Below are 21,933 nucleotides of genomic sequence, written 5' to 3' on the forward strand. Positions count from 1 at the left end.
TCCTGAGTAGCTGGGATTACAGGCACACACCACCATGCCCAGCTAATGTTTTTGTATTTTTAGTAGAGACGGGGTTTCACCATGTTGACCAGGATGGTCTCGATCTCTTGACCTCGTGATCCACCCGCCTCGGCCTCCCAAAGTGCTGGGATTACAGGCTTGAGCCACCGCGCCCGGCCACATCATCTAGGTTTTAAGCCCTGCATGGATTAGTTGTTTGTCCTAAGGCTCTCCCTCCTCTTGCCCCCCACACCCGACAGTCCCGAGTGTGTGATCTTCCCCCACTGTGTCCATGTGTTCTCATTTTCAACTCCCACTTATGAGTGAGAATATGCAGGGTTTGCGTTTTCTGTTCCTGTGTTAGTTATGAAGAGCTTTTAAAGAGAAACCATAAAAGTTAAATCCACTTCATTAGAAAGGCTGGGAGGATTTTTTTTAATCTATAGAGCCTAAGGCATTTCTCTAAAATATCATTGATTTTATAATAAACAGACTATAAAAGGCAAAACTGCATGATCACTGAAAAAAAAGCTTTTCAACAAAGCAAGAAGTAAAAGGCATCCCTCTCCCAGTGGAATTGTTTGTGATTTTCATGTTGTGGACTTATCTGTCAGGAGCAGTTGAATTTGCTTTCCAATTCCAGTTGGTAATATCTGCACAGGAATCTTTCACGGGCTTCAGAGCAGAAGGCTCTTTCAGTATCACATGATATTTTGGTTTGTGTGGCCAGAGGACACAATCTTGTGACCTGCAGCATTTAGATGGTCCACAAAATGCACATAGACATGTGTGTATTATGCATTTTTGTACTTCTATTTAAAATTTTACCTTTTTTTTTTTTTGCCCACATTAAATAATCAGAAGATTATTATTTTTAAAAATCCAGGTTTTTAAGTCTCTTGGATAATTAGAGATTTTGGCAACCATAGGCCCGAGGGTTTGCAAAGGCAATGAGTGGCTCTTGTGAGATACTGGGCTCTCTAGTTACTGCTTTCTCTAGCATTCCCCATTCTAGAACTTTCCCTGCCTAGGCCTGATGAACATTTGAGTTTTCATGCCCAACCATGTCCCCAGGCAACTGACATGCTGTTTAGATCTTCACTGCCTTTCAGCATTCCGTAGGGTAGTGACACAATGCAGGTTGAGGCCATAGTAAGTTCAGTCTGCCCGGAGCTCAGAGGAATGGGGCGAGCAAGGCCATCAGCATTCCCTGGCTCCCTGGCTCCTTTGGCCCAGGTTTCATGGTGCCCCAGTGGCAGCAGGCCAGACACTGATTTGTGTCCTCACTGTTGAAGGGAGAATCTGTGACATTTTTCTAAATGTTCACAGTAGTAGTAAATCTTGATCTTTCAAGATGTTTTTAAAAAACCCACCAGAAACCACTTCGATCCAAATGTGAATATGTATCAACGAGCTGGATAATACCACTTGAGGATTAAGAATGAAAGTTTTGGGCTGGGCACGGTGGCTCACACCTGTAATCCCAGCACTTTGGGAGTCCAAGGTGGGTGGATCACCTGAGGTCGGGAATTCGAGACCAGCTTGACCAACATGGAGAAACCACATCTCTACTAAAAATACAAAATTAGCCAGGCGTGGTGGCGCATGCCTGTAATCCCAGCTGCTTGGGAGGCTGAGGCAGGAGAATTGCTTGAACCTGGGAGGCGGAGGTTGTGGTGAGTCAGGATTGAGCCATTGCACTCCAGCCTGGGCAACAAGAGCAAAAACTCAGTCTCAAAAAAAAAAAAAAAAAAAGAGACTTTTTTTTTTTTTTTTTTGCACAAAGTTTTATATATCATCTTTGAAGCGGGCCATATCAGAAGAGAACTTCCAAATATGCTTTAAAGCCATGGCAGCATCATTTGAGAAATCTGTATGTCTTCCCAAGATGATTATGTTAAAGGTTATCTTTTATTGGGATATTCCAGTTTTGATGCATTTATTTAAAAAACAAAAACCAAAAAATACCAGCCCAATATTTTGGTATTCTTGCTACATACAGATCTATAATCAAGACCTGATGATAAAGTTCATAGATTTTTCTAAAACATACTCCTATTTCTTTCTTTCATTGTGACTTACATTTTATTTCTACCTTTCATTTAGTACGAACAGAAAAAAAGGTAAGACATGAAACTCTAATCATTTAATTAAATTATAGGAAAACATTTGGTCAGGGAGGTGTTAAAGCTATTAGCTAAAATGAGGTTTGGGGATTAATTCCAGATTTGCAGTCTCCACTGCAGGCGGATTCTGTCAGAGCTATTGCGGAGCTCTTCAACCCAGAACTCGTTTTGCTGGCTGTGACATGGAATCTTTCTGCACAGTGACACATGCAGCAGGAATGGTCTCCAACAGGGTCGGCTTTTGCCCTCAGGGTCTCTGCAATCTGGAAGCCTATGTGATATGAACAGGTGTCCCTGGGTTTCTGTTATCTAGGCGGACAAGTTTCTGAGTGTCCACACTGTCACTGCTTATAAATTGATGGGGGCAGGCCCTAGTGTGTTGCAGCATAAAGAGCACTGAAATGGGGTTCAGACAACCAGATTCTAGCCCTGGCACCTGGAGCCAACTTTTGACTTCCCCTGTTGAGCTTCAGTTTTCTTAGTTATGAAACAATGGGAAGGGGTGTGTGTGTGTGTGTGTGTGTGTGTGTGTGTGTGTGTGGTGTGTGTGCGCGCGCGCGCATGCATACATTAAGATCCCATCCACATGAGCCCAATGGGAGGACTTCCGTGCCACATTCTTTCACATGACTCCCATTTACAAGAATGTTTAAATTTTCTTTCTTTCCTTACCCAAACACTGGTACCTAAGAAGTAGATTTGTTGTTTACTAATCCCTAAGATGAGGAATTCCCACGCAAGACCCTATTGAGTTATTAAAGGGCTGTGAGCCCAGATTCCGGGCACTGAGCACTGCTTTCCTCCAAGCGATGACATCACCCCCAGAGCACAGCGCAGCAAAGCCTAATTACAGCCTGCCTTTCTCCTAGATTTCTAAGGGGAATCTTGAAACTGGGCCCCTTATTTTTGTCCAAGGCTCTTTTCTCTATCCACAATGATTTTAAGATTAAACCAGTCTTGGTGTGCTACAAAGACCTCTGTCATGTGACCACAGAGAATTACTTGAGCATTAAAGGTGCCGCTTAGTGCTTTGTGCTTTCAAGTTTTTTTTTTTTTTTTTGCATCTTTTCACTAGAACACCATAACAATTTCTCCACAACTCTATGCTTCGCCCTTCTGTAGTTTATAATACATATGACAAAAAAGTCTTCTTTCCATGAATCTTTTTCTTAAATTGCTCTTCATCCAATCCTTTTAAAATGATCTTAGTTTAGAATTCAGTCAAAATGTTCACTACCATTGCCACTAAATAATCATGCTGACAAATCTGCTACTAGGCTATCTCTGATCGCTATGATTTTTAGAAAAGTCGATTATAATTCATTAATATGAAACTCTGATCTCCCAGGGTTATTCTTTGCTGCCTTCTAGCCCAGTGCCTCAGTTTTCAGAAGCAGAGTGATTACTTTGTCTATCCCTTTCTCCTGCCACCGTGTGTATTGAGTTGCAGGAAAGGACTTAGGGTTATTGGTTTGTCTAGCCTTCTGCTGTGTCACATCATCAGCAAACGCTTTTCCTGCATTTTGGGATTGGGGAGGACCTTCCAGACAGGAAGTTATTGCAGTTTTCAAAAGGGCCAAGGACATGTAAAACTTCTGTTTTTATCTCTCTTAACAAATTTTCCTAATGAGATTGGAGGTGGGCAAGGCTGAGACCCGATGGAGGTGGGAAAAGGAGCAGAGAGGCTAAGAGACATCATGGATAATCTTCTTGTGCCTCTTAGATTGAGTCCACTAAATATTACCTCTCAACATATCAGACCCTGCAGGATTGGGCAGATGGAAAAAGTGAATTTAGAACCCAGGACCCTCTGAGTCCAGAGTCCATGCTGTTGACTATTCCAATAGAAATCTGAATTTTGTTTTAAGTCAAAGCAAGCTATGATTTTCCTTCTTCAAGCAATCTATAGGGTACAGCCCATGTGCACCCAGAAAAAAAGAAAATGAATGGCTGACCCCGTTTTCTTCAGCAAAGCAGCTCAATCAGGCCATCCTGCTTTTGCCACCTGCCCTGTCCTCAGTTTCTCCTGCCCACAAAGATGGTCCTGCTGCTCCAGCACTTCCAGCACATAGAACTGTCCCTATCCATGGATTCTACCTGACTTGTTTATTCAGAACCCTCCACCTGGCCCAGTGCCTGATATGCAGTGGGTGTGTTGCTTATTACCTTGTCAGAGATAATGAAGGAAATATTACTACTAGGTCCTCCCAACACAAAAAGGTGCCATGGAAAGAACACATGCTTCAGAATCACACAGCCAAGGTTAGAATTCCAGCTCTACCATGCACTAGCTGTACAACCTCAAGAAAGGCTGGTTAACTTTTCTGGGCTTCAAATTTCTCATTAGGTACATCACCTGTCCATATCATACATATCATTGACCAGAACTGATGTGGGAGTGAAAATTCCTTGCACTCTTCAATGAAGCCTGTGCATGCTGATTAGCCTAATACTAGTGAGCTCCTGTGCAGATCACTGCATTATTTCAGTTACAATGCTGAGACATATCAGCGTTTTCTTCGCTGCACGTTTACAGATTTATTCTTCATTTCCCCCATCTCTCTTTAGCTCCTTTCCCTGGCATCCTGAATTTAATTTTTGTTCATTTACATGATCTCTGTGCACCTTTCTTTATTATATTTTTTCTGTTATGAGTAGTGGATGTGATTCCTTGCTTTTTTTTTTCAAAACCAAGCAAGAAGCACAGCACTAAAACATTTCCAAAGCAAGAATGAGGATTATGATCAGAGAAGATGAAGCTTGCAGGAGGCACACAGTGACCCTTTACTCTGCATGTGCAACTAAGAAATTCAACAAACAAATCCTCACATTTACCAGGGTGGTAATTGGAAGTGACTACTTACACATACGCCAGCAGCGTTCCTTCCATATAGAGATTCCTCTAATCTTGGGTCTCTTTGGATGCTTCAAATGCATTGGATTTACAAAAGAAGTGTGCATGTAATTTTTGAAATTGTGAGAAATACAAGGTGAGGAGACGTGTTGATATTTCCTCTGGGCCCTATTTGCATTAATAGTTTTGCCCCATTGCCTTCCTGTTGGATTTTGCTTTAATACCAAGGAGATATCATCTAAGAACTGGGAGCCAGTCTCAGGGAGGTCAACAGGGATGTGCTGAGATGAGTTGGCTGGCTTAGAGGAAACTAAAAGTGCAAGTTGAAAGTAAAATGTTCTCATCTATATTTGTAAATGCATTTTTTTTTTTTTTTTTTTGAGACGGAGTTTCACTCATGTATGTTACCCAGGCTGGAGTGCAATGGCGCGATCTCGGCTCACCGCAACCTCCGCCTCCTGGGTTCAGGCAATTCTCCTGCCTCAGCCTCCTGAGTAGCTGGGATTACAGGCACGCGCCACCATGCCCAGCTAATTTTTTGTAGTTTTAGTAGAGACGGGGTTTCACCATGTTGACCAGGATGGTCTCGATCTCTTGACCTCGTGATCCACCCGCCTCGGCCTCCCAAAGTGCTGGGATTACAGGCTTGAGCCAGTAAATGCATTTTTAAGGGAGAAAATGAAATTGATTTAATGTCCCAGCACTGCCTCAAAGCTGCCGCAGACTTAAGGGTGCATTTGATGTGGCCTGGGTCTTGGTGACTACAGTGACTGGCTTCATGTTGTGAGATATGACTAAAGCCATCATAAAGGCTGACTTACTATTTCCATAGAAATTTTAGCTCTCGTCTTTCTCTCACTGTGTGGGTGAACCTTTTCCCAGTGTTGTCTTTTCAAGGTCAGCAAGCCAAGCCTAGCTTTCTGCTCCATCAGCTGCAACTAGGGAGGAAAAATAGCTCTGTGTCTTCATTATCTCAATTTTAGTAGCTTAAAAGATAAGATGGTGAGAACTGTAGGGCTTTGGCCATATGGAAAGGCAGTAAATTGGAGAAAACATAGGTGTTCTGACTTCTTGTACACTGCAAATTATTCAGTATCTTTAGGTGAAAAATAAGGTTATGCTAATTGAAAGCCTGGCTTGTATTCGGTACCGAATCATGGCAAATCCATTAAGTTGTCTCAAATGCGTTATTTTTCTCCTTTCCCCCTTCCCTCTGTCTCTCTTCCAGTTATTGTTGCTCTAAACTAGTTAATCTGTTTTTATTGGGCCTCCATTGTGTGCCAAGCACAGCTCTTTTGAAAATTAAGGCTTTGGTGGTCTTAACAAATCATGCTTTCCAAAGGGCTGTTCCTAAATGGACAGCGTCCTTGTTCTGCTGAACTCCACTGCTGGATACCAAAGAAGGGAAGATGTGTAAACACTATTTTTCAGGATGAAAATGGAAACTAAAGGACTGTCCAAAGGAGACTACATTCCTGAGTGCCCTGTGGGTTCATGACCTTGCTTATTTCCCACCCCACACCCCTCAGCAGCCCAGTGCTTTCTGCTGGGGAGTTCTCTTTCTGCTTACAAGACAGTCGGGGATGATATGGGGTTGGTAGATATTAATGATTAAGAAAAGTTATATTCCATTTTTGGCCTAAATTAATGTATTGGCTGATTTTAGACAGGCGATCTTGTGGAAAATTACAGAATATTATAGAATATATCCCGTGGTCTCAAAAGTAAAAATAGGGTTGGGGGACACTCCTGGGATGGGTCTTGAAAGGTTGAATTGCACACTGTAAAGCACGGCAAATGGCATTTTTATGTGTTTGCTGAGGTGTGGTGTGGGTAAAGGAAGCCTTAAAAGAGAAAGGTAAACATTTGCTGGAGTCTTTGGTATTGAACTTAAACAAAGCCATACCTTTGTTCCAGTTTTATAATGTAATGGATATTAGGAAAAGCTATAAACCTAGAGTTAATTAATATATAAAAGGAATATTTGGAAGGCATCTCACCAAAGATATCAATGTCTAGATCTTTGTTAGAATGTGAAGTATCCATGGTTTCTGGACTAAATTTTGCTTAGGACTCTGTAATTAACATGTACGAACTATTGTATAGTGCAGAGAATTAGATTGCGTACTTGGGTTTCATAAAATGATTGTATGTGTGTACACAATGACTAATATTTGTTCAGTGATTGCCATATACCAGACACTCTGCCAAGCACTCTATATACATTATGCAGTATTCATATTTTTAGGTGAAAAGCAGTTTCTATTTAACTTGATTTTGAAGTTAATGGGGAATTTGAAGCCCAGAAAAGTTAGCTCGCTTACCTGAGGTTACACAGCTAGTGCATGGTAGAGCTGGAATTCTCACCTTGGGCTGTCTAGTTCTGAAGCATTTGTTCTTTCCATGGCACCTTTTTGTGTTGGGGGGACCTAGTAGTAATTAATGCCTCCTAGTTATTTCTGACGAGGGAACAATCGTTCCTGTGAAGCAGCACACCCACTGTATGTCAGGCACTGGGCCAGGCGGTGGAGGGTCCTGAACAAGTCAGGCAGAATCCCCGCGCTCAGAGAATGTTTGGACTAGACTCGGCACTGAGACACACATGTAAATAACTGTGACCCAAGGTAGGTAAGTGACAGTGACTCTATGGGAGAAAAAGTGCTAGAAGAGGTCTGAAGAGAGGTAACTCCATGTTTTATTTTTCTACATTTTATTTTTTAAAATTTCAAGTGAAAAGTTGAAAGATGATTACATTTAACACCACTTACCCTTCACCTGGATTGACTTACTGTTCATATTTTGCCAGATTTGCTTTATCTTTTCTCTCTCTGTGTGTCTCTCTGTCTCTCTCTCTCTCTCTCTCTCTCACACACACACCCCCTACACTCTCTCCTAAGTACTTCAGCATGTAGAGGGGTCCTCTCTCTGCAGGATCAGGAAGACACAAGGAAGGACATGGCATGTAGGATGTGTCTTCAGGGTCAGGTGGACTTCGACATGAGGAAGTTGGAAGAAGAGCATGTGGTGGGGAACGAGGGGGTGTCCAAAGGTGCAGAACCTGGAAAGCACAAGGAGAGAGGGCACTGTGCCATTCAGGAGAGTGTGGCACTCAGGAGGGAAGTTAGTGTTAGTTGTAAAGAGGGGATGATAGAAGTCATGAGAAAGGATGATACTGCTGTGGAGAGAATTGGAGGGTGGGCAAAACAGGATCAAGGATGGGACTCAGACCTTCTCCATGCAGAAAATGTGAGGAAGAGGAGGCAGAGAGGGATGGGGTGGTAGGTAAGAGCAGAGAAGAAGAAACGGAAAGGAAGGAAGTAGAAGGGCGACGAAGAGGACAGGGAGAGGGCCGACAAAGTCCAATGGTTTAGGCAGTGGTTGTTCAAAGTGTGGTCCTCAACAAGCAGCAACAATGTTGACTTGGGAGATTGTTAGAAGTACAAATGCTTGTGTCTTCCAACGCAGGCCCACTGAATGAGAAACTCTGGGGCTGAGGCCCTGTGACCTGTGTTTCAGCCAGGCCTCCTGGCAGTTCTGATGCACACTAAATTAGGAGACACCTGTTATAAAGATGCTGCTGAGAAGGCTGCCCTTGATTTGAAGAAAGCAATTTCAGAAGTAATTTTATACATGCCAGTAATTTATACGTGCGCATGTGAACAAGAGCCACATAGAAAGGCGTTCATTGCAGCATTGTTTATGAGAGGAAAAGTCTGGAAACAACCTAATGTTGAAGAAATTGTCATTCCATATTTTATGCTTTTTTAAAGAGAGAGGGAAAACCATCTTCAGACTTTATTGTTAAGTGAAAAAAGCAAGATGCAGACCTGCATGCATTTTATGCTACCATTAGTGTAAAATAGGAAATGATGTGTATTTGTATTTGCATAACATGTTTCTAGAAGGATACTCAAGAAATTGTTGGTTGGCTGGGGAACAAGGAAGGGAGGTAATTTTTGCAGTTCATCCTTTTGTGCCTTTTGGATTTCGTACCGTATTCAGGCATTAAAAGCTCAAAACAAGTTTTAAGTGTTAAACTTGAACAGAAAAAGCTTCACATGACAAATGTTAAGAAGTCGAGTGAATGAATCTTTCAGTCTGTACTTAAATTCTTCTGGGCCAGGCATGGTGGCTTACTTCTATAATCCTAGCACTTTGGGAGGCTTAGGTGGGTAGATTCTGAGGTCAGGAGATTAAGACAGATCATGAGGTCAGGAGATTTAGACTATCCTGGCCAATATGGTGAAACCTGCCTCAACTAAAAATACAAAAATTAGCTGAGCATGGTGATGCTCGCCTGTAGTTCCAGCTACGTGGGAGGCCGAGGCAGGAGAGTCACTTGAACCCAGTAGGCGGAGTCTGCAGTGAGCCAAGATTGCACCACTGCACTCTAGCCTGGGCAACAAAGCAAGACCCTGTCTCAAAAAAAAAAAAATAAAAATAAAAAATAAAAAAAAATAAAAAATATTCTGCCTGCAAGCTCATGATTTCACCAAGCAGCCTAATCTCTTGGTTATGTAGTATCAAAAGTCTCCCTCATACTCATGTGCTGCTTGTGTATGAGGGAGACTTTTGACACTGCATAATATCTGTTCAAGTGACAGCAGAGCAGCAGAAGCTGTGACAGTTCAAAGAGCAGTGACGATTTCTGCCTGAGAGACTTCCCTGTGCTCTCCCCAGCAATACCTGGTACTGGAAAGAGAGATTTAATATTTTTAAATCAATTCTCCTTAATTAAATGTTTGTTCCATTAATACAAATCATAACTAATGTAACCTTTGGATCATCTGAAGTTAGCTTCACAAAATTCCCTGGGAGAGAATCCAGTTGGAAAGTAGCAATTGTGGGAGGAAGTAGTAATCTTACAGGAAGGAGGGCTTGAACTGGGGGACCCTCGGACCGCTAAGGAAGCCCTCCAGGCAGGAGCATTTAGGAAGGTAAAATGGAGAGGGCTGTGTTGACTCTGCCATGGGGGCGAGGACTTGGAGTTCAAGAACAGGACCAGCTGAGAGGCTGGGCGTCTGAAAGGAGAGAGATAATGCTGATGATAGTCAAATTCTTTCGATTTTCATGACACTCTACAGTTTAAAAAATGATCTAATTTAAGTGTCACAGTACCAAGGTAGGGATTGTTATTGCTATTTAAATAAGGCCCAGAAAGTTCAGACAGTGAGTCCAAGGCTGCAGTGCTAGGGTTTGCACAGGAGCACCATTTGAGCCTCTTGGCAAATGTTTTTCTGGCTGTGCTTTACTCTCATTATAATCAAACCCAAGTTTGCTTCTCACCACTTGAAAGCCAGACTCAAGAGACAAAGGTTGGTGGAAGGAAAAGCAGGTTTATTCAGAAAGCCAACATAACCATACCTTAGAGCGAATGTTCTAAGGTACCATCTTAAGTCAGTACAAACCTTAAGCTCTTTTGATGTTAGGGGCAGGAGGACAAGGAGGGGTTGAGATCAAGAGGTAAGCAGCGACTACAGACATCTGGACAGCAGTGAGTGTCCGAGGAGCCTGGGGATTTCCTTGTCCTTGGTCAGGTCACAGTGCTCCTAAAAATCGTTAGCAAAACACACCTAGCTGTTTACATACTTCCCAGGCTTAGTTTTAAAAGCTGCATGACTGCTGTTTTTGCATATTATGTCAGTGCTCTAAAATCATCCTTGCCTATGTGCAGGAATGGGTAAAGACCCCTTAAACAAAAATGGAGTTACTTATGTTAGTTCTTTTGCTGTCTCCCTGTCACATCACCTTACCCTCAAGCTTCAGAGAAAGCTCTTTCTTCCTCTCACAAAACTTCACTTATGAGTTGATCTCCTTTATCCCCTGCTTCTGAGGCTCTTGGGTCCCACAGCCACTCCTCTCTGCAGCCTCTTACATACCTCCTCTCTTGACGTGTGGACACCTCCTTCAACTCAGAAGCGCACCTTTGCTTGGCCAGCTGCCTGCTCCCAGTGCTCCCATCCCTCCCTCAGCTGAGGTGCATCTTCTCCATCTCCTTGGCCTGTCTCATTTGCCCAGCAATCACCTTCTTCTCCTCCCTTCCATTGCTCTGGCCTCTGGAAGGAGCATGGATGCTCTCCACTACTGAACACAATAGCCTTTTCAGTCCTCATTCTCCCGTCCTCTCTGTAACTTGGCTGTTGGAGGTTGTGGCCACCACTCTGTCTGCCGTGGCCTCAGTGATGCACACTTGGCCTCATTCAGTGCTTTTTACTGGATCACAGTGATAAAAGCATCTTGGTTTGCCTCTTTCCTTACCACCTACGACCTTTCAGGTTCTTTCCTCACCTTCCAGATATAAACCCTCCTTTTCCATTAGGATGATCTCTCCATATTTTCAGAGCCACCATGCTCTTTCTTTCCCTTCCATCTCTCTTTCTCCTGTTGTAAGACTCCTACAGGAAATCTTCCCTGGCTACTTCGTTGAGCTCCCTCCTCCTCCTCTTTCTTCCTCCTCCTCCACTACAACTACTAACTATTACTGCTTTTGCTCTTCCTCCTCCTCCTCCTCCTTTCGATGGAGTCTCGCTTCGTCACCCACACTGGATTGCAGTAGCACAGTCTCAGCTTACTAAAACCTCTGCCTCACAGGTTTAAGCAATTCTCCTGCCTTAGCCTCCCCAGTATCTGGGATTACAGGCATGTACCACCACGCCCAGCTAATTTTTGTATTTTTAGTAGAGATGGGTTTCACCATATTGGCCAGGCTGGTCTCGAACTCCTGACCTCAGGTGATCCACCCACCTTGGTCTCCCAAAGTACTGGGATTATACGTGTGAGGAACCATACCTGGCCTTCTCCCTTACTTCTTAAAGCAAGCAAAGTCTGGCGTATTCAATTTAATATCTGATTATATACTTTCCACAACAGTGAACACTGTTGGATCCCCATCTTTTCCTTTAGGGCAGGTCCCTGCTATAGGCAGGCTTCTGTATTTCCCATGGCCTCTATATACGGCATCTTTATAGTGTGGATGGATGGATGGATGGATGGATGGATGGATGGAAAGAGACAGAGAGAGGAAGATATTCATGCTGAATATATAGTTGATGCTCAATTTATGATTGTTGATAGATAACTTCTGGCCAGAGCAGCTAACTCCACTATATTAAATTGACTTCAGCTACTCATATTAATCTCAGCTCTTAGGAGGTATTGCTTATGAAACCAAAAACATAGATCAAGTTGTATTTAGAAAAATAGCTTGTCTTCTCTTAAGTTATTGGACAAATATTTGTTGACTGTCTACCATGGGCTTAGTACTAGGAATGGAGTGAGCTTGAGGCAGACAAGTACCCTCCTCTTAAGGGCTTTTCAGCCTCATGGAGCAAACAGATAATTAAACAATAAACACATAAGTAATAAGATAAATTCAAATAATTGTATGTGCTATGAAGAGAAAAGAAAAATTGGACAGACTGTGCCACTGGTCATGGGCCAAGTGGTTGAGAGGTGGAGGAAGAGGAAGTGACATGGGATGGTCAAGGCAGGTATTTCTGAAAAGTTGTCATTGGACTGAATCTGAGTGAGAAGAAGGGGCTGGCAGTGTGATGATTTGCTGGGACAGCACAACAGGCAGAGGGCACAGCAGGCAGCCAAGGCTCTGAAAGGAGAACAACAAAAAATTGAGCACTGAAAGAATATGGGGAACTACGGCAGAGTATGTGAGTCCACAAGTGTGCATCTGTGTGTATACGTATATACCTGTGGAATTGACGGGAGAAAGTAAAGAAATAGGAAGAAAGAAATGAAATAAAAATTTGAATAAAGTACTTCCTGAAGTGCTATGTAATTGTATGTTTTATGAAATCTAGGCATTTCTTATATCCTCAGCAAAATGGCAAGCTCACTGAGAGTGGGTGGTCTGCCTTGCACCCTGTGTTCCCACCTCCCAGCACAATGTCAGGCACAGAGAGAAGACATCAAATGACTATCTGATGAATATGTACGTAAAACAAATGGATGGATGCCCAAAGCTGAGATTTCACATTTTAATATTATCTACTTTTAGTCTGTCTTCCGTCTCAATTTGGCATTGCATCTGCACACAAATACAATCCTATCAAAATGGAAGAAGAAAGGTAAAATGTGAGAAAGCCCTCTGTAAAAACTCTAAAAACCAAGAAAAGAACAGAGTAGAGAAACTGGCAAGAGCACATTTATATAGTTATATATTGTTTGTGAAAGAAAAATGTGTTCTAGTGTTAAAATGAATATTTCTTGATGTATACCTTGTACCTGTAATTTAGAGACACCCTGTGCAATTGCCTGGAAAAGATTTTTCCCCCCAGTCTCAATTATCAGGAAATAAGTAGCTTTCTGAGTCTTTAAAGAGAAACATCTTAAAAGTGCAAAATACAATTGTTTAAAGAGGAGAATAAATACATGTACCACATCACAGACGTTACAATGTTTTAAATCCCAAATTGCTTTCTGATTCAAAGGTAGACCCATTTGTTTTAATGAAAAGCTCTCAGAAAAAGGCTTAGGAGTTAATAACCAAGTTAATGTAGCAATTCTAAAGCTCATTGATTTGTGTTTATTTTAATAAATCTTACTGCATGCATCATGTACAAGTGAGGGGTATCATAATTTCAGCAAAGTCACTTGTCTTGGATAGAATCCACAAAATGGGAATTGCAATTCATATGTAACAAATGATTTTTTTTTTTTTTAAGTCTTTTGTCACTAGACTACTTCTATTTCTGGAAAAGATCTTGGCACATTTAGAAATAATCTTTCTAACTGAATCAATCTTTGAACTGATGACAAAAATTAAAATTATATCTATTGTCTGCCTGAATACACCTGATTCGTTCTTAAAAAATAAATTATGTGCTATTAGCATTATAGAAAAACAAGTGAAGTTTAAAAAATATTATATGAGCATTCGTAACTTTCTTAACACTTAGGAGACAGATAGATTGTTTATGGCATTTATGCATTCTTTACATAATCAAGGCTTCCACCAAAGTAAAAAATAACTTTCTGTGCTTGACATTTGGATGAACATTTGGTAGAGGAAATTATACCTTTTCCTTAAGCCTCTCTAATACATATTTACAAACAAGTGCTTTGTAGATGTACTTCCAAGTAATTTGCTTTCACATTTGCCTGCTGTGCTTAGAGCTGAGATATGGTTGGGTTTGCAAGATGAAACAAATGAATGCTTATCAGTTTCCAAGCCAGGGTTTTAGTTAATGTCCTTCCATGACTTCCCAAAACTCCTCCCCACCCCCAATTTCAGTTAAAGTTCAACCATTTGGGTTTTGAGTGCAGTATAGCGAGACTGTGATTGATACCATCAGGCACTGAAACTGTGCCTTGCTAGTGGATCAGGCAGCTAGGCAAAAGGAAAACAATGCCAACCCTATTATAAAATCCCAGCCTTTTAGGTTCACTGGGAGCTGACAACACAATGTAGCAGAAAAAGCAGATTCTTGTGTTGTTTACTTTTAATGCAAGTAGGAGGCCTTGAATCAGACAGAGCCCATTAGAGCTTCTTCTAAAGACTTCTCTCTATTGAGAGAACCTAGCTTAAGTGTCTCCCAGTGAAGTCTGATGTGTGGTAGCTCATTTGACCTTTGAAGACCATCTCTACTGCGTGGCTGGTTTTTATAACTTCTCCAGGGAAAATTTAGTCTATGTATTGTAGTATATTGCCAGTAAGCAGTTATTTCAGTGGGTCTAGTGGGTCTGTCCCACTTAAATGGCCCTTGTAAATATTCACAATCCATCACTTTGGCTCTTAGTTGAGACGAGTTGATAAGGCCACACTTAATATTGCTTCCTGCCTGTCTGAGTGTGTGTCCACTGTGAGTGACGTGGTTAAATCAGTGAGCCAACCATGAATCTTAATAGCTTAGGAAATATTCATCAGAACACTTTTCTCCTCTGGCTCCTGTAGTTCTAGGCAGGCTTTCTGAGGGAGTGGAAAATAACCAGTCCGTGTTAAGACTCCTGTATATTATGGCCACCAGCAGGAAGATCTCTATGAAGCACATGGCCAAAATGATGAACAGCTGCAGAGCTCACCAGAGTGATCATTTGCTTTGCTGACATATAACTGCATTGATACATTCAGCCAAGATGTTTTTCAGGTGTTCCTAGAAAAGCATACTTTTTTTTTTTTTTTAACCTAAAGGTTAGTGTTTGATGAAGCTGTTGTAATCTTTAGAGCACCACCATACGTTCTCTCTCAATTTTCCCTCTGACTTCTGTGATCACAGGAACCATAACCAGTGCATCTATGCTAGTGCCTAGCACAGCCTCAGGAACTTTTTAGGCACTTCAAAAATATTTCTTGCGTGAATGACTTAAATAAAAATTCTCTGCTATTAGGGCTTCTCTAGGGGCAGTAGATAGCGCTTTCTGTGTGTGTGACTGCAGTGGGCAAAATACCTTTGTCATGGAAAATCAGTAGGAGAATCAGATATAGCATGTCCTTTCCTTTCCCCTTCCCTTCTCTTCCCTTCTCTTTTCCCTCCTCTCCCCTCCCCTCCCCTCCCCTCCCATGACAGAGTTTTGCTCTTGTTGTCCAGGCTGAGGTGCAATGGCACGACCTCGGCTCACTACAACCTCCACCTCCCAGGTTCAAGAGATTCTCCTGCTTCAACCTCCAGAGTAGATGGGATTACAGATGCCCTCCACCACCCTGGCGAATTTTTATTTTTATTTTTAGTAGAGATGAAGTTTTACCATGTTGGTCAGGCTGGTCTTGAACTCCTGATCTCCAGTGATCCACCCACCTCAGCCTCTCAGAGCGCTGGAATTACAGGCCTAAGCCACCCAGCCTGTGTGTTCTTTCTTAGTAGTCTTTATCATTCAGTTCCTCTGAATCACCTGACATTTGCATCTTTAGTCACTCTCTTTACTGTTCCTCAGTCCTTGTCAGGCCCCTGCTCTAAGCCCAGTGAATGTGTGGGTTTGTATTTCACTAGTGTTCTCCAGGCCCAGGGCTCTGTTTTGTCTTCCTGGGGACTCTGTGCACACCTGCCTCTCTGTACACAACACAGAAGACCACTCTCCATTGGTCACTGCTGGATCACTCATCTGTCTCCCTCTTGGACTGTCAGCTCCCTGAAGCAGGGGTTTGGGTTTCTTTTCTAAGCCCTGTATCTCATGTTGTGTTTCACCCATTGTGGGCTGTGTGGAAGTTTACAGACTGAAAACAGGAACTAAAGAAATGAATGAAGAAAATGAATGTATCAGTAGATTATCTTTTTTTTAAAAGCAACTTTTAATGTTGTATATTTAAGATATAAACATGATGTTATGGAATACCTGGAGATACTTTATCTATCATCTAATATCCATCATCTCACATGGTTACCCATTTCTGCTTTTGGCAAGAGCAGCTAAAATCTACTTATTTAGCATGGAATCCATATACAGTACACTTTTTCTTTTTCCCCCGACCTCCCATCTACAGTACAGTTTTATTACTGACGATCCTCCTGTTGTGCCTTAGGTTGCTAGATTTGTTGGCAGAATTAGATTGTTCGTGAGCACTTGTCTTCAGACAGTGGCTGGAAGTGTGAGAGCCCAGGGGTCAGGGCACAGGGTTGCTGTGATCAGCCTGTCACTAAGCCCTGTCATCTGGCCTGACTGCTATGGATGTGGCACCCTACTAAGACATTCCTCAGTGCCAGGTGAGGACCTCACAAATAAAATAAAAATGAGGTTTATAGAGATGTAGCACTAAAAATGAGATGCCTGGATTACCAGAAGCCTGCAGGCATTGGGTTTGAAATGAACTAGATCAGGTCTAGTAGTTAGATCAAAAATTCAAAAGGCCCTTATTTTATTCATTTATTTTGAGACAGGATCTCGCTCTGTCACCCAAGCTGGAGTGGAGTGGCATGATCTCAGCTCACTGCAGCCTCGACCTCCCAGGCTCAAGCAATCCTCCCATCTCAGCCTCCCAAGTAGCTGGGACTACAGGCATGCACCACCACACTCAGCTAATATTTAACCTTTTTGTAGAAATGATATCTCACTATGTTGCCCATCCTAGTTTCAAACTCCTGAGCTCAGGGAACCCCCCTGCTTCGGTCGCCCAAGGTACTGGGATTACAGGCATGGGCCACCGGGCCTGGCTGAAAGGCCTTTAATATGTAGCCTGTTTCTCATGGCTTTGCATCCTACAAAGCTGTTCTCCATAATGTTCCTGTGATGTGAGGAACTTCAGGTCCAAGGCTTAAAGGTGAATGGAAAGCCCAGGGAATCAAATAAGACAAGCGTTAAATAGTACATCTAATGATGTAGTTTTCAGAATACATAATTGTACAATTTTAAAGCAATGAATAATTTAACATCTTAAATAAAAATAATACATGTGGCATCAAGTGAAAATAGTACCAAGAGTCTAAGAGAGAGTGCCTGGGTCTCCCCACACCCACCTCTTCATCATCACTGGAGTTACCACGTAACCTGTGTGCTACACTTACACCGCAGCTCCGTGATAAATCACTTTTAAATGGTCAATGGTCTGCCATCCACTATGTAAAATAAGGAGAAATTTAGCTATTTACACTCCTCCCTTTCTTCTTACCAATATTTTATAATAAAATTATTTTTAGTTCTTTTGTTGGTCAGCGCTATAATCTTATGAATTTCCTGGAGTTTCCATTTTTTGGAATTCATGTGGTTTCCCTTGTGTCTCTGGATGTCCCTGTGCTGTAAGGTGAGGATGTTGATGCCTTCACTACACCTTCCCTCTCCTGTTTCAGAACTTACATTTACCAGCTCCTCTTTTACTTTTTCACTAACATGGAAGTATATTTGTATCTATATTTTGTCCTGCAGGGAGTGATCCTAAAGGGAAAAATGAAATCTGAAGACATTAAGTGACTTGAGTAATGTTTCATAGCTGGTTGATGTTACAGCTGGGACTAAAACCTGGGGCATTTGACTCCCTTTTTAGTAGGCTTTCTGCAGATAAACTCAGTAATTCACTCATCTAATGTTTATTGAGTGCTTATTTTTCTCCAGGAACTAGGTACCAGTAATACAAAAATAATAAGTGGTCTCAAATTGCATGCTTTATAATCAAGGAAGAAAGATAGATATGTAAACAAATAACTAGGTTTCAGTGCAATAATGTGCAAAGGAAGGTGCCATCTGATTTTTTCTTTATATTCCACAGGCCAGAGATTAGAATAACTGCTATAACTATTAAAACTGGCAGCTTTGATGTGTTGAGGAAACAGTGTTTTACTCAGGCCACTTATGCATATTTAAAAAATAAGTAAGACTTTGCTGATATGCTTCCAGGAAAGTAATTTAAGTGGTCTCTTTCAAGATTAAATATGAAAGCAGATTTTAAAAATAATGTGTAATTATAAATTATATGTTTTATGCTCAGCATATTTTTATGTGAAAAGAACATCAGAATATTCTTCAGTTGTCCTTATGGGGTTGTTTAGTGTTTTGACTTAAAGTTTAAGGTTTATGCATTTGTCGTACATTCTTTTTATGGTGACTTGTGAACTTTTTCTTTTTCCTTTCCTCAGATTTTCATCACCGTGAATTGCTTGAGTACAGATTTCTCCTCCCAAAAAGGGGTGAAAGGACTTCCTTTGATGATTCAGATTGACACATACAGCTATAACAATCGTAGCAATAAACCTATTCATAGAGCTTATTGCCAGATCAAGGTCTTCTGTGACAAAGTGAGTAAAGATGACAGTCTTTTTTTATAAAGGTGTCTTTGTTATTAGACATTACTTTTAATGGCATTTCTCCCTTGTCACCTTCACTTGTCCAGTGGTGTCAAAATAGTTACTTAACCCTTCGCAGTGGGAGTGGTAATCTTTTACCCTCAGTTCCTGTTAGATATCTAGGAAGTCTTCAGTCAACGGTATTTTTTTTTTTCTTTCAGTTTATCATTTTTATCACTAACTTAATGACTCACTGACTGTTTCTTAGTCAGCTCAGACTGCCATACCAAAAAACCATAGACTGGGTGGCTTAAACAACTGAAATGTATTCTTCAAAGTTCTAGAGGCTGGAAAGTCCAAGGTCAAGGCATCAGCTAATTTGGATCCTAGTGAGGGCTCTCTTCCTGGCTTGCAGACAGCTGCCTTCTCACTGTGTCCTCACATGGCATAGAGAGAGCACGTGCACAGCTCTCTGGTATCTCTCTTCCTAAGGACACTAATTTTATCATAAAGACTCTATCCTCATGACCTCATCTAAACCCAATTACCTCCCCAAAATTTCACCCCCAAATACCATTACATTGGGAATTTGGGGTCCAACTTATGAATTTTGGGGGTATACAAATTTTATAACACATTGTGCTCTAAGTTTGATCCAATTAGATAGCTCGAATAACAGATTAATACTCTTTACTGGGTGGAAACCCTGTCCCAGAGCATATTGGCACATCTGTTATTATGGGTTAAATGGGACCTTATCTAGGACTTTTTGGAATGGAAATAGCACTTATAAAATAAGTTCATTAGTACATATTCACTTAGTAAACATGTACTTTGAATCTCCCTGAATCCCACCCCAAAAGAGTAAAAAAATTTGAACAGCAAAACTTAAAACCCCATGATTAGGTGACAGATCTTCACAAATCCCACATATGAATAGGACCAAGCATCAACAGTTTCAAAACCTGTGTGATATCAGCATTTGTGAGGGAAAGTAATGGGGCCACTTGATAGCCAAATAACAGAAAACCTACAAAATTGTCCAAAGTACTCACTGGAAAGTGAAGTGGGTGTCTCAGGGCAGCACGTGAGACTCAGGTAGGAGGGAACAGATCTAGTGGATTTGCATTTGCTGGCAAGTGCAGGGGACTGAGCATTGAAATGTTATGAGCTCCATGAACTCTGAGAAGTTAGAAACTAAAGTTTCTTTCTAAGGCAAAACCCTGCCCTGGAAACAAAAAGTGTTCAGAGTAAAGTCCAAGCTGAGTTGGAAAAAAAGGTGAAAAGGAAAGAGGAGGTCAAAATAAAAGTGAAGATGAAGATGGGACTAAATACAGAGTGGGCAGATCTCAGAAAAATCTGACTATGTTTGTATCACTTTGTGAACACAGCAGATGGGGAGCCTGGGAGCATGAAGCTAGAGGAAATCCTGGCTCACTCATTTCGCTTGAAAATGACCAACAGAAAAGAAAAAGCAATTAAATCCCATACAATGTTTCATGAGAAAAGAGATTAAGATCAGACTGCCTTCCCTATGAATAATGAATACCTATCAAAAAGGCCTACAAAACAGGCGAAATCTGTAGCCTAATATTTCAAAATAAGCTAAATGAAATTAAAGAAATAATGGAAGTTTGAAGATCAACATAAATCACAATTTGAAAAACTCAACTTGAGATGTGTAGAAAAAATAGAATGACTTGAAAGGAGATGAGCTGGAACTCATGGAATTTAGAAATAAAAGATTAAAATATATTAGAAATAAAAACTATGCTAGAAGCAGTACAGAGTAAATAAATGTAAAAGATAATGCTTTAAGAAAACAAGCTGGAAAACAACAAAGTTTTTAAAATCAGAGGAAATGAAGAAAGAGGTGTGAGAGAAAATACAGATATAGATGAAAGGTAAAGAAGTAATATAGGCCAGGTGCATGGCTCACACCTGTAATCCCAGCACTTTGGGAGGCCAAGGTGGAAGGATCACATGAGTCCAGGAGTTTGAGGCCAGCTTAGGCAACAAAGCAAGACCCTCATCTCTACAGAAAAATGTAAACATTACCCAAGTTCAGTGATGCATGTCTGTAGTCCTAGGTACTCAGGAGGCTGAGGCAGGATGATTGTTTGAGTCTAGGAGTTTGAGGTTGCAGTGAACTATGCTCCAGCCTGGGTAACAGAGTGAGACCCTATCTTTAAAAAAAACTTCAGCGTACATATAATATAAATATTTGAGAAAAAAAAGTGGGAGGGTAGAATAATAAAAATATATATGCTTTAAATATGCATTTAAATACATATGCTCTAAGGAAAACTTTAAACAGAAAATGTATGTATTTGAACAGCCCACCACCCACTTGGGAAAATTGATCCAGTATAACCAATACCAAGTAGTTAAGTTATTGGACTTTTTGAGAAAAGAAAATAATATTATTTGGGCATCTCAGTAAATAAATATTAAATCACTTATAAGGCAAATTTGATTATCAAACTTTTCAACAGCAATACCTTGTCAGAGACAATGTTATTTAAGGTAACAAAGTAAAGAAAATGTGAGCCAAGAAATTTATACACAGCCAAATTGACTTTGAAGCATAAAGAGAAACAGGCACAACAAAATAAAATAAACTCCCTAAATCCAGAGAATATTTCTTCTTAGAGACTCCAGTGGTGAACAAACTTTAGATAAGCAATGGTACTATAAGGACACTGATAAAATGACTGGTGGTGAGCATCGATCTGTTTGCCTGTAGATCTCATTCCAAATGATGGCAGAGACAGTGTGACAGTATATTCTGATAAGGTAGACATTGTACAATTATTTTAAAATTGGGAAGGATAGGAAGGAGGATATATAAAAAATAAGTTGACTGACCGCTTATAGATATTCCTTGTAAATGAAAGGATATTAGTTCATATTAGATGCTGGGGGGAGAGAGGAAGGGAGAGATATTACTAGCCAGTTCACTATGGCCCATCACTCTTTTTAAAAAATTATTTTTCCATAAGTTATTGGGGTACAGGTGGTGTTTGATTACGTAAATTCTTTAGTGGTGATCGGTGAGATTTTGGTGTGCCCATCACCTGAGCCCATCACGCTGTACCATATTTGTAGTCTTTTATCCCTTGCCCCCCTCCCACTTTTCCCCAGAATTCCCCAAAGTCCATTGTATCATTCTTATGCCTTTGCGTCCTCATAGCTTAGCTCCCACATATCAGTGAGAACATGTGATGTTTGGTTTTCCATTCCTGAGTTATGTCACTTAGAACAATAGTCTCCAATCTTATCCAGGTCATTG

At 41.1% G+C, this 21,933-nt stretch overlaps 1 protein-coding gene across 1 annotated transcript in view; it reads left to right on the forward strand.

Moving 5' to 3' along the window:
- Positions 1-21,933, forward strand: part of GRHL2 (grainyhead like transcription factor 2) — a 190,658-nt gene that overhangs the window by 121,123 nt on the left and 47,602 nt on the right. Inside the window, exon 7 of the mRNA XM_032247908.1 lies at positions 18,495-18,653. Within this exon, the coding sequence (XP_032103799.1) occupies positions 18,495-18,653 (159 nt within the window). The remainder of the gene's footprint in view (positions 1-18,494; positions 18,654-21,933) is intronic.

This window comes from Sapajus apella, unplaced genomic scaffold (assembly GCF_009761245.1).
Source record: "Sapajus apella isolate SASKATOON/1434 unplaced genomic scaffold, GSC_monkey_1.0 scaffold3, whole genome shotgun sequence".
Taxonomy (NCBI): Eukaryota; Metazoa; Chordata; class Mammalia; order Primates; family Cebidae; genus Sapajus; species Sapajus apella.